The following is a 17,706-nucleotide window of genomic DNA, read 5'->3' as shown; positions in this document are numbered from 1 at the left end:
AATTACTTTAAATGTAAATGTACTAAATTTTCAAATCAAAAGACAAAGGGTGGCTGAATGGATCAAAAAACAAGACACATCTATATGCTATGTCTAAGAGACTCACTTCAGATCTAAAGACACACAGAATGAAAATGAAGGGATGGAAGAAGATATGCCATACAAATGGAAAAAAAAGAAAGCTGGGGTAGCAATATTACTATCAGGCAAAATAGACTTTAAAACAAAGACTGTAACAAAAGACAAAGAATGGCAATATCTAACGACAAAGGGATCAATCCAACAAGAGGATATAACATTTGTAAATATTTATGCACCCAACATAGGAGCACCTAAATATATAAAGCAAATATGTAAAGAGAGAAACTGAAGTAATACAATAATAGTAGAGACTTTAATACCTCACTTACATCAAACGATAGATCATCCAGACAGAAAATCCAACACGAAAACATTGGCCTTAAATAACACACTAGAACAGAAAGACTTAATAGATACATAAAGAACGTTCCATCCAAAAAGTGCAGAACATACATTCATTTCAAGTGTGCATGGAACATTCTCCAGGGTAGACCACATGTTAGGCCACAAAAAAGTCTCCAGAAATTTAAGAAGACTGAAATCATATCAGGCATCTTTGCTGACTACAATAATGTAAAACTAGAAGTCAACTATAAGAAGAAAACTGGAAAGAACACAAATACATGTAGACTAAACAATATGATACTATACAACCAACGGGTCAACAAAGAAATAAAGAGGAAATCAAAAAATACCTTGAGACAAATGAAAATGGAAAAACAACATTCTAAAATCTATGGGATGCAGCAAAAACAGTTATAAGATGGAAGTTTATAGCAATACAGGCCTATTAAGAAAGAAGAAAAATCTTGAATAAACAATCTAACTTTACACCTAAAGGAACTAGAAGAGGAAGAACAAACAATGATCAAAGTTAGCAGAAGGGAAAAAAAAATAAAGTTCAGAGCAGAAATAAATGAAATAGAGATGAAGAAAACAATAAAGATGATCAGTGAAACTAAGAGTTGGTTCTTTGAAAAGATAAACAAGACTGATAAACCTCTAGCCAGACTCATCAAGAGAGGACCCAAATCAATAAAATTAGAAAGGAAAGAGGAGAAGTTACAACCAACAGAAATACAAAAGACCATAAGAGATTACTATGAACAATTATACACCAACAAATTGGATAACCTAGAAGAAATGGACAAATTCCTACAAACACACATCTTTCAAGATTGAATCATGAATGAATAGACCAATTATTAGTAACAAAATTCAATCAGTAATTTAAAAACTTTCAGAAAAACAAGTCCAGTACCAGACAGTTTCACAGGCGAATTCTACCAAAGACTTAAAGAACAGTTAATACCTATCCTTCTCAATTTATTCCAAAAAATAGAGGAAGAGGAAGAAATGCTTCCAAACTCATTTTTTTTAAAGATTTTATTTTTCCTTTTTATCCCCAAAGCCCCCCAGTACATAGTTGTGTATTTTTAATTGTGGGTCCTTCTAGTTGTGGCATGTGGGATGCCACCTCAGCATGGCTTATTGAGCAGTGTCATGTCCGTGCCCAGGATTCGAACCAGTGAAACCCCAGGCCACTGAAGCAGAGCGCACGAACTTAACCACTCAGCCAAAGGGCTGGCCCATCCAAACTCATTTTATGAGGCCAACATTACCCTGATACCAAAACTAAACAAAGACATCACAAAAAAAGAAAATTACAGGCCAATATCTGTGATGAACACAGATGCAAAACATTATGTTAGCAAAACCAAACTCAACAATACATTAAATGGATTATACACCAAGATCAAGTGGGATTTATGCCAAGAATGCAAGGCTGGTTCAATATCCAGAAATCAAAGTGATAGGATAAAACTCATACGATCATATCAACAGATGCAGAAAAGCATTTAACAAAATTTAACAACTACTTACGATAAAAACTCTCAATCAAGTGGGTATAGAGAGAATGTACCTCAACATAATAAAGGCCATATATAACAAATCCACAGCTAACATCATATTCAACAGTGAAAAACTGAAAGATTTTCCTCTAAGATCAGGAAGAAGACAAGGATGTCCACTTTTGCCACTTTTATTCAACATAGTAAGACAGTCCCAGCGAGAGCAATTACGTAAGGAAAAGAAATAGAAGGCATCCAAACAGAAGAGAAGTAAAACTGCCTCTGTTTGCAGATAACATGATATTACATATAGAAAACCCTAAAGACACCATCAAATACTGTTATAGCTAATAAATACATTCAGTAAAGTTGCACAAGACAAAATCAACATGCAAAAATTGGTTGTACTTTTATACACTAGCAATGAATTATCAGAAAGAAAAATTAAGAAAATAATCCCATTTACATTTGCATCAAAAAGAATATAGTAACTAAGGATAATTTAACCAAGGAGGTGAAAGACCTGTATACTCTGAAAACTATAAAACACTGATGAAAGAAATTGAAGATGACACAAATAAATGGAAAGACATATCGTGGTCATGATTTGGAAGGATTAATATTGTTAAAATGTCCATACTATGCAATGCAATCTACAGATTTAATGCAATCCTATCAAAATTCCAATGGCATTTTTCAAAGAACTAGAACAAACAATCCTAAAATTTGTATGGAACCACAAAAGAGCTCGAATAGCCAAAGCAACCTTGAGAAAGAAGAACACAGCTGGAAGTATCAAGCTCCTTGATTTCAAAGTATACTACAAAGCTATAGTAGTCAAAATAGTATGATACTGGCACAAAAACAGGTACCTAGGTCAACAGAACAGAGAACCCAGAAATAAACCCATGAGTATATGGTCATTTAATCTATGACAAAGAAGGCAAGAATATATAATGAAGAAAAGACAGCCTTTTCAATAAATGGTGCTGGGAAAACTGGACAGCTACATGCAAAACAAAAAGAAACTGGACCACTATCTTACACCATATACAAAAATATATTTGAAATGGATTAAAAGTTTGAATGTAAGACCTGAAACCATTAAACTCCTAGAAGAAAACATAGGCAGTATGCTCTTTGACATCGGTCTTAGTTAATATTAGTAATATTTTTTTAGACCTGTCTCCTCAGGCAAGGGCAACCAAAGAAAACATAAACAAATAGGACTAAATCCAACTAAAAAGCTTTCAAACAGTGAAGGAAACCATCAACAAAATGAAAAGGCAAGCTACTGAATGGGAGAAGATATTTGCAAATCATATATCTGATGGGTTAATATCCAAAATACATAAAGAAGTTATACAACTTAATATCAAAAAAACAAACAACTTAACAAAAAATGGGCAGAGGGCCTGAAAAAACATTTTTCCAAAGAAGACACACAGACAGCTAACAGGCACATGAAAAGATGCTTAACATCACTAATCCTCAGTGAAATGCAAATCAAAACCATAATGAGATATCACCTCACATCTTTTACAATGGCTATCATCAAAAAGACAAAAAATAACAAGTGTTGGCAAGGACGTGGAGAAAGAAAACCCTCATGCACTGTTAATGGAAATGTAAATTGGTGCAGCCACTGTGGAAAACAATATGGAGGTTCCTCAAAAAATTAAAAATAGAACTACTATATGATTCAGCAGTTCCACTGCTGGGTATCTATTAGAAAACAAAAACATTAATTTGATAAGATATATGCACCCCTATGTTCACTGCAGCATTATTTACAATAGCCAAGATACAAAAGCAACCTAAATGTCCATTGATAGATGAATGGATAAAGATGATGTGGTATATATACAAAGAAATATTATGCAGCCATAAAAATGAATGAAATCTTACCATTTGTGACACCATGGATGGACTCAGAAGGTATGCTAAGTGAAATAAGTCAGACAAAGATAATTCCTTTACAACTTCACTTATAGCGGAATCTAAAAAACAAAACAAACAACCCAGCAAAACAAAAGAGGAACAGACTTATAAACAAACTGGTGGTTGCCAGAAGGGAGGAGGGTTGGGGGTAGGTGAAATAAGTGAATGAGATTAAGAGGTGTAAACTTTCACTTATAAAATAAAGTCATGGGTATATAATGTATAGGGAATATAGTCAATTATATTGTAATAACTTTGTATGGTCACAGATATTTCAGTTAAATATATGTTGGAGCTCCTTACTCTATTCTCCTTATTAACTCTCTCTCATATTTTCTACTACTTTTTCTCTCCTGCATTCTGGATAATTTATTCTGATGTATATTTCATTTCACTAATTCTTTCTTCATTTATGTCTAATATGCTGCTAGACCCACTTATTGAGTCTTCAGCAGGTGGCAGAAATGGAAAACTGGGACTAGAGACTTGTAAAACTGAAAAAATTAGCAATGTTAACATCTGAGTTATACCTATAAAAACAATTCATTCATCCATTTGTCATGGTTCCTAACCTGTCAACATGGATTACACCAGGAGCAAACCCTAAGTCAAGTATTCAAGTACAGGTAGTTTATTTGGGGTGAAACACTGGCCTGGAATTAGAGAAGTTAAACAGGAAAGGAAGGAAGTTAATAAAGGGTTTATTATCAAGAAAGTTAACACTGTAAGCAAGTGAAGCTTAATCCTTGTGAAGAACTCTGGAAGAATGGTGTTTCTCCAACTTCAATGTGCACAACATCACCTATTTAAGCAGAGATTCCTGGACCTCACTCCCAGAGATCCTGATTCAGTAGTTTTGGGGTGGGTTTTGTGAAAATAAATACAGGAAACCTCATTTAAAATGGAGCTGGGGAGCCCTGAAGGGGAGCTTTCATGCACTATCACTTGCCATACCTTACAGACCCCAAACAGGAAAAAGCATACCTCACAATCCCCAACAGGAAGAGGCTTACTTGACACACCCCAGCAGGAGGAAGGAAGAATTTCTCTTTGCCCAGCAACAGTGTGGCCAATGAGAAACCATCACACTCAGTGAATGAGAAGTCATTACCACCATGAACTCAGTCTCCTCCAAAAGACTTTTGTTCAAAACAGCCCCTCCCAGCTTTCATCTTTCCTCTGTAAAAGCAAGCCCCTCTCCTCTCTTCTCTGGACTTGCCTATGGTTAGCCATAGTTTGCATGTCCCAAATTACAAGTCCTCTGCTCTTCCCAAATACATTCATTTTGCTGGTAAAATAACAGGCTCTTTTGTTTTTTAAGGTCAACAGTTCTAAGAATTTGTATTTCTAACCAACTCCCAGGCAGTAGTGATGTTAATGCTACAGGTCAGTGGATCACACTTTGAGTAAGCAGTAGTATAGAACACACTTCTGAGGGAGTTATCTTGCCCAAGAGGCAAGGAAACTGGGGTATTTATCCAACAACTCCCAACAGTCATTGTTTTAAAAGGCTGCTCTCAAACAGCATTAATTCCCTGGTACTTCCTGCCTGACTGCACATTGGCAGAGCAGGTGTCTGCAGCCAAGAGAAACCCCTTAGGAAATGAGTCACATGTGCTGGCAGCTGAAATCAGTTTGGCATGTATTGACATGGAAAATGCCAAGGAAATGTGAGATCATTGACACCATTTGCTACACTGCTATGTATAGTGTCATGGGGAAAATACACATTAAGCAAGAAATTACACAAATAAATTACAATGATAAGTGGTATAAAAGCAAATTACATGAGGCTCCCACTAAAGATAGCCTCATATTATTTCAGATGGCAACCTCCTAGAGTAGTTGATGCTGACCAAAACAATGCACTTTTACAACTCTGTTAAACACCAACTCCAGATCGGTATCGTATACATCTGCCATTACTGAATGCACAGTATCTTATTTGAAGTCACTGTGATTGGCAGTTTACATTACAAATGTGTGCGTAATTATTATTAAGTTTTCCATTTGTTTCATTTGGATAAACCTTAGCTAAGATTTACTTTGTTTTATAAACCTTAAATTGCAAATATGAAAAGCAAGCTATGTTTATTTACGTCAATTATTTTCTTTTATTAAATGGTTTCACCAAGAGAAAACCTAAACCAGTATTGTATTTTGAGAAGTATGCTATAATTTATTCTATGTCTTTTTTATTTTGTAAATCTATACTCACTTTCCTTCCTAAATATATTTATCTCCTTAAAGCATCTAAAGAGTTAGCAACTGCAAAGTTAGGGAACAGTCCACAAAACTATCCTTACTTCAGTGGTTTCAAGCGCACACTCAGATTTGATAATTTGCTGGAAGCACTCACTGAAAGCTGTTGTACTCACAGTTACAGTTTATGACGGGGAACGGACATAGATTAAAATCAGCCTAGGTTAGAAACACATAGGACAGAGCCTAGGAAAGGAATAAGTGTGGAGCTTCCAGTTGGCCTCTTCTATGGACAGTGTTATTTTCATGTATCAATGTGTGACAACACCCACAGAGTACTGCCAAACAAGGAAGCTCATCTGAGCCTTGGTGTCCAAAGCGTTTATTGAGGCTCCGTAACAGTCCCATGGCTGATTGCCCACATGGCTGATCTCATTTTCTAGCTCCTTAAGAAGTCAAGCTGATACCGCTTGACTCTAAGTACCATCCTAAATCACACTGTTACTATCTGGCTTGGCCCAAGGTCCCCCCGCAAACAAAAACATTTCTGTCAGGCATGATATCCCAGGGCTTAGCAATTACCTCCCAAAAGCCAAGAGCTCAGGCCAGATTTCTTTTTGGGCAAGTTTAAATTCTCTACTACACTGTGCCTTACTCTGTTCTCATTGTGTGTGGTCACTGCACTAAAAAGCCCTGACATTCTTCTTCACCTTTTTGAGCTTAACTGCCACATTATGATATTGATAAAAATATAACTAGTTGTGGACTTTTGTAATATACATGTTTCAACACTGCTAGACTCTCATTAGTATTTGGGAAAAAGTCAGTTTATTTGCTATTTGAAACCCACCCAAGACTCATGGCTCAATCTTATTCTAGTATCATCAGTGAGAGTTTTCTTTTTCCATATATAGGCATACCTTGTTTTATTGTGCTTCACTTTCTTGTATTTTGTAGATACCGCGTTTTTGCGAGACCCTCCACCAGCAAAAAGATTACGACTTGCTAAAGGCTCAAACGATGGTTAGCATTTTTTAGCAATGAAGTATTTTTTACTCAAGGCATGTACATTTTTTGTTGCTGTTTTTAAAGATTTTATTTGGGGCAGGCCCGGTGGCGCAGCAAATAGCGCACACGTTCTGCATCTCAGCGGCCCAGGGTTCGCCGGTTTGTATCCCGGGTGGGGACATGGCACCACTTGGCAAACCCCATGCTGTGGTAGGCGTCCCACATATAAAGTAGAGGAAGATGGACATGGATGTTAGCTCAGGACCAGTCTTCCTCAGCAAAAAGAGGAGGATTGGCAGTAGTTAGCTCAGGGCTAATCTTCCTCAAAAAAAAAAAAAAGATTTTATTTTTCCTTTTCCTCCCCAAAGCCCCCCAGTACATAGTTGTGTATATATATATTTTTTAGTTGTGGGTCGTTCTAGTTGTGGCATGTGGGATGCCGCCTCAGCATGGCCTGATGAGTGGTGCTATGTCCGCGCCCAGGATCCAAAACAACAAAACACTGGGCCGCCCCAGCAAAGCGTGTGAACTTAACCACTCGGCCACAGGGCGAGCCCTCTGTCTTTTTAGACATAATGCTATTACACACTTAATAGGCTACAATACAGTGTAAACATAACTTTTACATGCACTGGGAAACCAAAAAATTCCTGTGAATCGCTTTACTGCAGTATTTACTTTACTGCAGTACTCGCTTTACCGCAGTGGTCTGGAATTGAACCCACAATCTCTCTGAGGTATGCCTGTATTGGTCTTCATTGCTATATATGTCATATTTTGCAAACTAATAATGAGGATAATCAATCTATGATGTAATACCTTTTCTTTAATATCAGGATGAAAATCTGGCTTTTTGAAAAGCTATCAATTGTACATCAGATAGTTAAATTTTCCTTTCATGAGATGATTACTATACTTGAAAACAATTACTTAGGAGCGCATTGTTCTCTCTCTGAGGCAGCAAAGATAACTTCCTAAAACTAGCTAAAAACCTGAAGATTGCTACTGTTTAAACACTAACTTTTAGTATTTATAAATTGTCACGCTTCAAATCCCCTCTGCAATACAAACTATTGAGTGATATCCATGCATGTAAAAATGCAGTATCTAATCATTCTTTTCCTTAAAGGCACAGAAACTCCCTAACAATTTTATTTTTGGTTCCGTTAGATAGGAGAATGCCCCCTGTTGCGCACTTTGTAATACAGTCACACAAATGTCTGAGTACGAACATTTAAAATCTTACTGCAAAAAATGTTATGTTGGAAACAAAACTTGTATTTTATAAATGAGAAATCTTGATGTAATATTTATGAAACAAATCTTAGCAATATTAAAATTAGTGAACATAAATCATTTTTTCCAATGTTGAACAATTCTTTTATAAAAGTATGAAAACATTTTTTTAATCTTGAAGAAAATAACACTTTCCTTTGAATTAATATAAGTTGGTACTTGTATTACAAAAAACGTTATCCGGGGCCCACCCAGTGATATAGTGGTTAAGTTTGCAAGCTCTGCTTCAGCAGCCTGGGGTTCACTGGTTCAAATCCTGGGCAAGGACCTAGACACCTCTCATCACACCATGCTATGGCAGCATCCCACATACAAAATAGAGGAAGAGTGGCAACACATGTTAGCTCAGGGCCAATCTTCCTCATCAAAAAAAAAAAAAAATGTTATCCAAACAAAATAGAAAATATATTGTATCTAAAACTTAATGCCAGAAATTTTTACTGAGGATATAATATTTAATGTAAGTAGCTAAGAAAGTCTTATAATGAGGTTATAAAACATATTTGATATTTAGTATTATTTTGTGTCTTAAAATCTTGGAAGAGAACATTTTGACTAAAACATGCAAATGCACCAAATCTAACAATAAATGTGACAAGAAAGCAAGTAAACATATTTTTAATCCACAAACAGCAGCATATCACAATATAATGAATAATCACCATAAGAATGATAGTAAATATACATATATGTTATTTTCTAAAAACTTGAAGATACTAAAGAAATATCTATGCAAAGCAAATGCATAAATTAATAATATTAAAATGTTTAAAAATAAACCATAAATATATCTTGTGACTACTTCCACCTTGTGCTTAGCTGCATTTTCTCATTCCTTATTATGTTAATGAAATTCTGAACATTAAGTGAAATGCTAAATCTCAGGCTGAGATCTTAGCATATTAGTTGTTCTTAAGGATTTCCTGCCCTCCAGTGGTATCTGCCTTAATATTTTCACTGCACCTTTCAACATTACAAAGAGAAGACACATCACTTATACATTGACATTTTGAAATTATATCACACTGTATGGCAGCATCTAACTTTTCTTTCATTACAGGTTCACTCTCAGTTTGTACCCATGCATCACATCTTGCAACTTGTACAGTGCAATTACTGCTTTTGTTTTGCACAATGTGTGCTGAATCACACTGAGACTGTGGAAACTGATCTGTCTTATCTTTAAGTGAGAACTGGTGAAAATTCTCATTTTGTTTATGAATTTTGGCATTGTTTTTAGCAATCCTATCATGTGGAAGTTTTGCCATCCTTTCTAAATAAAAACTGTTAGTTGTTTCTTTGGTTTTGATGGATCTCCTATTTGAATCTTCAATTTGCTGCAATATTTGATCTTCATCTTCAGACAGCTAAAAGAAATTTAGTAATTTTGCTGTAAATGATGCTTTAATTTTAAAAAATCATTCAATGACTTCAAAGCAGACATTCTTAAATTCACATCATGGAAAATTTCAAAATACAGAAGAGACTTTGGCAGGTGGCAAGTCAACCTGGACTTTTGATTTTTAAAAATCATGGAGGTTATGGATTTTTTAAATAACAAGAACAATAATGATAATGACAATCCTTGTATTAAAAATTCAAAAGAAAGGGTCGGCCCTGTAGTGTAGTGGTTAAGTCAGGCAGGCTCCACTTCAGCAGCCCAGGTTCATGGGTTCAGATCCCATGGACCTACACTACTGCCAAGCCATACTGTCTTGGCAACCCATATACAAAATAGAGGAAGACCAACACAGATGTTAGCTCAGGGCTAATCTTCCTCAGCAAAAAAAAAAAAAAGAGGAAGATTAACAACTGATGTTAGCTCAGAGAGAATCTTCCTCACCAAAAAAAAAAGAAAGAAAGCAAAAGAGCTAAAAAAGAGAAGGGGAATTTTGTCTCTTATCAGTCTCTATAATCACAGGCTACATCATCCCCCTACCCTTTCACACAGAGGAAACGATATACACCACACTCTTCAACCACTTAAAAAGAATGGAGTAGAAGTAATAACTTCGAAAGAAACAGTTGACACATATAACTTGTTCAACTATTCACTCATTGACTTTAGTCAAAAAATATCTATATTGTATCTTTTATGGGCCCAGTCTCATAAAAGAAACAACTTAAGGAGAGTATCGGCTAACAGAAAATCAAATAGACAAAAGGAAAATTAAACAGCAATAAATATCACAACTGTTACATAAAAAGTCAAATTTTAAGTACTTTTAATAGGTTTATATTTCAATTTACTAGCTTGAATTTTTCAACTTCACAAAAAATTTATCTCTTAATTACTGCACTAACCAAAATATTCTTTTAGTGAAAATCTTATATAAAAGTACTGATTAGCCAAGCTGAAAAAAAAAAAAAAAAAAAAGGCAGAGTTAACATTAAAAACCAAAATGAGGTATACGTCTCAGTTGTTTGGCACTGAAATAGGAAAAGTAAGCCCAAGAAACAGCATTAAGACTGGCTGCACACAAATTAGAGAAAACAAGCTCAATAAATTTGTTTATTCAAGAAACAAGTATTTTTTAGCATCTGCAATGCAAGTGAAGCAGACACAGTTGCTGCCCTCATAAAGCACACGTTCTCATTGGTGGAAATGGCATTAACCAAATAATCACACGCGTGCATATGTAATGACAGAATGAGAAAAGCACTATGAAAAACAAGTATGAAGGACCTTGAGAGGATAATTGAGGGGCCTAATTTAGATTGAGGAACCAAAGAGGGGCTTTCAGAAGTAGCGACATATTTATGCTAAGACCTAAAGGATGAGTAACAGTAAGGCAGAGGAAACAGGATATATAAATAAATGCCCTGAAGCAGAAAAGAGACTGATAAACTAAGGAAAGTGAAATGTCATACGTGTGGAGTGTGGTGAGAGAGGGAGAACACCAGAAGTTGAAGATGTAGCCAGACTCTAAAGTAAAATAGAAATCCACTCATAGGAATAACATGATTCAATTTAAGTTTTCAAAAGATCACGATGACTGCTAACTGGAGAAAAAGTGGAACAAGAGTGGAAAATAGATCTCTTAGGAAACAACCACAATAGTTCAAGAACCAGATGATGGTACCTTAACTAGGGTATTGACACCAGAAGTTGAGGAAGTAGATAAATATGCCAAGTATTTTGGAAGTACAATTGACTGAATGAAGTGATGGAATGAATGTGGTTAAGGAAGGCAGATGAGGCAGAAAGAAATGACAGTTAATTACTAAGTTTCTAGAGTGAGCAATTGAGTGGACAAAAAGGTATCACTAATATAGGAAATATCAATAAAACTGACTTGGGGAGAAGATCAGGGGAATTCAGTTTGAGGAATAAAAATAAGGAGATTTTTGTGAAACATCCAAGAAGAGGTATCCACTAGGAAACTGGACATCTAAATAAGGATCTGGGCTAAAGTCATAAAGTTGAGAACTGTCATCAACTAGACAGTATATAAGTCATTGGCGCACATAACATCATCTAGAGTTTGGAATGTAGGTTAAGAGAAGAAAAGGATCCTGCAGCAAACCGTAAACACTATGACATTTATATAGGAGGAAGGGTGGAAGAGAAGTAGACAAAGGCATAAAGTAGCACTCAAAGAGGTATGAAAAAACCCAAAGAGTGTGTTATCATAAAAGCAAAGAGAAGAAAATGTTTCAAAAAAAAAGAACATAATAATTTCTATTAATATTACTAAAAGTTCTTGTAAAATAAAAACTTTAGTGTCCAACGAATTTGACAAAATAGAAATCACTGGGGTCCTTCCTTAGCAAGAGCAGTTCAGATGGAAAGTGAGAGACAAAAGGTGGACGAAATGAATACGGAAGAATTGATGGAGGAGAATTCCATTAAATGTGATTTATGAGAAATGCAGCATTCCCACTCAGAACATAGCATGTCATTCCAATTATTCAGACGACAGTCTTCAGTAACACTTTAGTGTTTTCTTCATAGAAGCCTTAAGGTTTTCTTTTTGTATGTATTTTTGGTTGTTTTAGGTTTTCAATTCTTATGAGTGGGTTCTTTTAAAAACTCTTTTAAAAGAAACACAACTTTATCATACACACACACACATATCCTGATAAGATTGGCTTTTGTCAATAATAATGAACACATTCATTTATACTTTAATTTCATATTTCTGTTTACGTTCTTACATTTCTAATATTTTTCATTTTTTGTTTACATTTATATTTCCAGTAGTTGTTGTCTCAACTATTTGTTTCAGAATGTAAACGCACACTATGAGATATACAGAGAATTCTAAACTAGTATAGCATATATTAATAAGCAAAAAAAACGAAAAGCATAACTTACCATCTCTGAACTAGAAGTGAAACAACTATCTGTGGGCCTTGGAGAGTAACTGGTAGACCAACTACTCTGTGAAGATTCAAGATCTGAAAACGAACATTTAACTCATGAAGAATGGTATTTATTAATACTCTACTAAATATATACACAGGCAGCAGATATCAGCTGGTAAAATAAGTTTAGCTAACATACTGCAGAGCATTTTAAAAGTGTGCCAAAACTAGTTAAAACTTGAGAAACTCCGCATCTTGGATTTCTGACAGAGTATTATGGGTTTATTCTACACTTAAAAGTTTTTCATCTACAAGTAAAATAAGGGTACATAAGGCAAGAAAGGAGAACAGAGAAAATTCAATTGATTTTTTCTAATATATGAACAATGTTTTATGAACAAATAATTTAAATAATAATTTAAAGTGTCAACCTACAGGAAGGAGGAATAAGGCAAGTTTATTAAGTCCAAAAGCACCAGATATTTGCTAATCTAACAAACGAAGCTTCCTTGTACAAAAGCTGTATTTAAAAAATCAACTCAAAGCATCCAGTCCGATATTCTTTCATTATGTGTTTAATGTGTTCTCTTATGATAGAAGTAAAGTTTAAAAATAGGCCTGAGAAGTAGGTCATGACTCCTCACAATGCATAAATACTGTAGACCAAGAGGGACGTGCATTCACACTAAAGTAGCAACAAAAACAACAAAAAGTACCTACCACCAAATCTAACAAGAGACATGCAGAATCTACTTGAGGAAAACTTTAAAGTGCTTAAAGGTGTTCTAAACAACTATTAAAGATACAAAATTAGGCTGAATTAACAAAAAGACATCCCTTGTTCTTAGACAGGTCTACTCAACATCATTAGTATGATAATCCACACTAAATCAATATATACACTTAGCATTTTCCTGATAAAACTAAAATATTTCTTTGGAGCTACACAAGTTGATTTTAAAGTTTATATAAAAAATAATCAAAATTCGCCAGAAAAATTCTTTAAAAAGTACAAAGGGAGGTGTAACTGTTTTAGAAATTAAGCATACTATAAAGCACTTACCATAAAAATAGTACAGTATTAGCACACAAAGATTAGGAAAGACCAGTAGAACAGTAAAGAAAGCCCAGCACATATGAAAAGTTAGTACATAAAAAAGGTGGTATCACAAATGCCTAGGGAAAAGATGCGTTTTAAAAACCTGAATCAATACACATCTCACACCTTAAATCACAATAAACTCTAAATGGATTAAAGATTTAAGTGTAAAAATATAAAATCACACTAACACTAGAAGAAAACATTAAGTGAATTCATTTAACCTGGGAGTGTAGAGTCTTTCTAATTAAATCCAGAAGTATAAAAGAAAAGATGAATAAAATCAACCACATAAAAAAATACATTAATCCTTTGGCAAAGCAGGAGATATCATAAGCAAAGTCAAAACAAATCAAAAACCAATAATAAACTAGGAGGAAATATTTGTGACATATCACAAAGACCTAAATCTCTTTAACATATAAAGAGTTCTTAAATATCAAGAAAAAAAATACCAAAAATTCAATTGGTCAAAAGACATGAATGGAGACTTTAAAGAAAAAGAAATGAAAACAGACATTAAATATTTTTAAAAGACGCTCAACTTCACTTATAGAAAAAGAAAAGCAAACTTAAACTGCCATCTATCTGTCTGTCTACCTATCTATTTTTATAAAACTCACAAAAATTCCCAAGTTTGAACACAATCCCTATTGGTGAGGCTGTGGAATAAAAAGGCACATTTCTGGTGAGATTGCCAAATGATGCAACAGGGAATTTGGTAATATCTATCAAAATTGAATTTTGGCAATAATAACTACACAAAAAAACAATGTATCTCCCCTTTGACACAGCAATCCTACTCCTAGAAATTATCCTGAGAATGTACCTCCACAATTAAGAAACATATACACAAAGTTGTTCACCAAGCATTGTTTATAAGATCACAATACTGGAAACAAGCCAAATGTCCACCAACAGGGCATGACTGAATAAACTATAGCCCATCCACATAATAGATTACCAAATTGTCATAAATAAGGGATGAAGAAATGTCTAGTACTAAGATGGAGAAATCTATAAGAAACTTACTAAATAAATGAATCCATTTAATTCATCTATAAAATATCCTATATTATACAAAATATCCTATACTACATTTAAGTGAGAAAAGTGGAGAACTAAGACTCATGTGAATATGTGTGTTTATATATTCTTAGGCTTTATTTTGAAGAAAAACAGAACACAACAAAACATAGTAAAATGATAAACCATAAACCAATAAAAAAGTTACTCATATGAGGCAAAAGGAAATAGGGCAGACAAGATAGGATAGAAACCAGACTACTGGTTTACACTTCAAAAATTTAAATTAAATCCAAAAGAAAAAAGTTGATAAAGATTTCTAGGTATCCTAGCAAAGTAGATATCCGAAAGAATCATTCTATCACAGAATATCTAAAAAGTACCACAAACTATTTTTCATAAAAAGACAGTATAGACTAAAATGACCACTCAAATATGAAGTATTTGCTACACACAGCCTACAAGCAATTAGAATCTAGTATACATATATGAAAGATATATAGGATATATACATATGTATCTACATATAGAAAAGATATATCCTATAAGGAAAGCCAAACTTTCTAAAAGAAATATGACCAATAGACATGAAAGGTATTTCACAGATAAACAGGGGTGGCAAAGCAACCTAATTAATAATGGGAAATATAAATTAAAATTACAATGAAATACCAGATTCCAACAATGATAAAAAGCTGATCCAGTGTTAGTGAGAATATGTAACAACTAAGAGTCTTAGCTCCTGCAAGTGGGAGTTTAAACTGGCACAACTACTTTGTAAAACAATTTTGTATTACCTACAATAGATGAAGATGCGCATAACATTTGAACTAGCCAATTCTACTCCTTGACTCATATTCAAGAGAAATTTTTTATACATGTGTGCCAGGAGAAATGTCAAGAATTGTCCAAGTAGCATTGTTTATTATAGCAAAATATTCAAAACAATCTAAATAACCAATGCCAGAAAATGTATAAATTGAGGTACATTCACACAACAGAAGGTTGCATAGCAGTAAATAAATCATGAAGTATACTAGAGTCACAAATATCAGAGTGGGTGAACAAAGAAAAGCAAGTTGCAGCAAAATATATAGCATTTGCCTCAATCTGTGAACAGTTCAAAACCAAGCAATGTAAAAGTCTATGTGTGATACCATAAAAACAAATTCAGGATAACAGTTACCTCTAGGGGGCAGGATAGGAAATGAAATTGAGAAGATCTTCAAATGTACTGGTTACGTATTATTTCTTAAGCTACAAAGTGAGTACAAGGGTATCTATTTTACTATTATTCGCTAAAATGTACATATATGTTACATATATTCATCATGTATAACACATTTTATAAAAGATAAAAGTAGTTTTGAAGACAATTGCATTACTAGTATATTCTAAGATATCTAGGAAACATATTTGCTGGCAAAAACCTAAAAAAAAAGCACTTAAAACAATTTCCACTTAAATGTTAGTTTTTTTAAAAGAAAAAAATTCACTTATACTGACAGACTTTCGTAGTAGAGGTTGGCCTGCCTTTTAAAGAACACGTTCCTCCTTTTTCCATCAGAATCTAAAAGAAAAATAAAATTTAAGAACTCCTAAGTATACACAATAATATCCACTTATAGCTCCCTTTTCACTCCACCAAATCATTTTACAGTACTCTTCCTTCATATTACTTTAATTCCACAAAGATAATTTTAAACTCACAAAGAAAAATTTGCCTATGACAAACAATAAAACAAAACAAAATTGAAATTCATTTAGAAACAGCAAGCAACAGAAGAGACACTTGATAAGAAATGAATTGACAAAAAAGAAAGGCTTCAGGTAATCATAACAAATGCAGCTGAAAAAAGGAAAAGATACTAAAGCAATTTGGAGATTTATTCTGTTTTTCTTTTTCTAATTTGTTAAGTTGGATATCAGTTCATTTATTTTCAGGTTTTTTAAATAGTAAAAGCTCTTAGAGGTATCAATTTTCTACAGAACACACCATTGGTTTTGGTTTTCATCAATTTCTATGTAATTTGTAATTTATTTTCATTTCCTTTTCTTTTTTTCTTTTTCAAAACCAGAGTGTTTCTTAATTTTCAAGAAGATAAGGGAGGTTAAGCAACTTTTTTTCCTCTTCTTTAGTTCTAATTTAATGAATTTTTTATTAGAGAATATGGCTATGAATCTCTCCTTAGATAAATCTCTTAGACTTTCTTTGTGGCTTACTACATGAATTATGTTTGCAAATATAGTAGGGACTTATAGAAAACATATATTCTCTGTTGGTGGGATATACAGTTTTTGATAGACAGATAGGCAGCATAAAGGAGAAACCATCTAGTTGTTCACCAAACCTGTTTCCCTTTCCTTTTAAGCATACAGCTAAAACACATTTCCTACCCTCCCTTGGAGTTGGTTTGGACATGTGATTTAAGTTCTGGTCATGGGCAAAGTGGTGTACACCACTGCCAGTGATGGCCCATAAAAATTTTCTCCACAAACCTCCACTTCCTTTTCCCTTCTGCTATACCCAGTATCAACAAGTTGGAAACCTACCAGTTGAAGATACCAGAGTCCCTACCAGCTTGGAGCCCTGAATAACTTTGTCGAGCAAAGTCTCTTTTCTAACCTCACTATTTAATCATTTAAAAAGCCTTGTACATTCAACTCTTAGAATATTCAAGCCCCAAACCTGCACCAGTAAGACACAAGCTGAGAAAGCTATATAGACCCCCAAGACAGGCAAACACTCCAATATCCACTTCAGATCTGTTGATAGAGGATAACAGACAAATAAAATGGTCCCAAAGAGAAGAAACTAAATTATTTAAGGAATTTCCCCATCCTCTAGGATAGCAAGATTTTCACACAATGTCTGCCCAGCAGGATTTCATG

At 34.1% G+C, this 17,706-nt stretch overlaps 1 protein-coding gene across 3 annotated transcripts in view; it reads right to left on the bottom strand.

The window, feature by feature from the left end:
• Nucleotides 1-8,983: 8,983 nt before the first annotated feature.
• The window catches only part of REDIC1 (regulator of DNA class I crossover intermediates 1), an 80,513-nt gene continuing 71,790 nt past the window's right edge, over nucleotides 8,984-17,706 (bottom strand). For all 3 annotated transcript variants that reach the window (XM_070270123.1, XM_070270125.1, XM_070270124.1), the window contains 3 exons: nucleotides 16,321-16,384; nucleotides 12,700-12,782; nucleotides 8,984-9,748 (listed from right to left, as the gene is read on the bottom strand). In XM_070270123.1, coding sequence (XP_070126224.1) covers nucleotides 9,284-9,748; nucleotides 12,700-12,782; nucleotides 16,321-16,384 — 612 coding nt within the window. In that variant the 3' untranslated portion in view covers nucleotides 8,984-9,283. The remainder of the gene's footprint in view (nucleotides 9,749-12,699; nucleotides 12,783-16,320; nucleotides 16,385-17,706) is intronic.

The sequence above is a fragment of the Equus caballus genome, chromosome 6, assembly GCF_041296265.1.
Source record: "Equus caballus isolate H_3958 breed thoroughbred chromosome 6, TB-T2T, whole genome shotgun sequence".
Lineage (NCBI taxonomy): Eukaryota > Metazoa > Chordata > Mammalia > Perissodactyla > Equidae > Equus > Equus caballus.
This window is presented reverse-complemented; position numbering and strand designations above follow the sequence as displayed.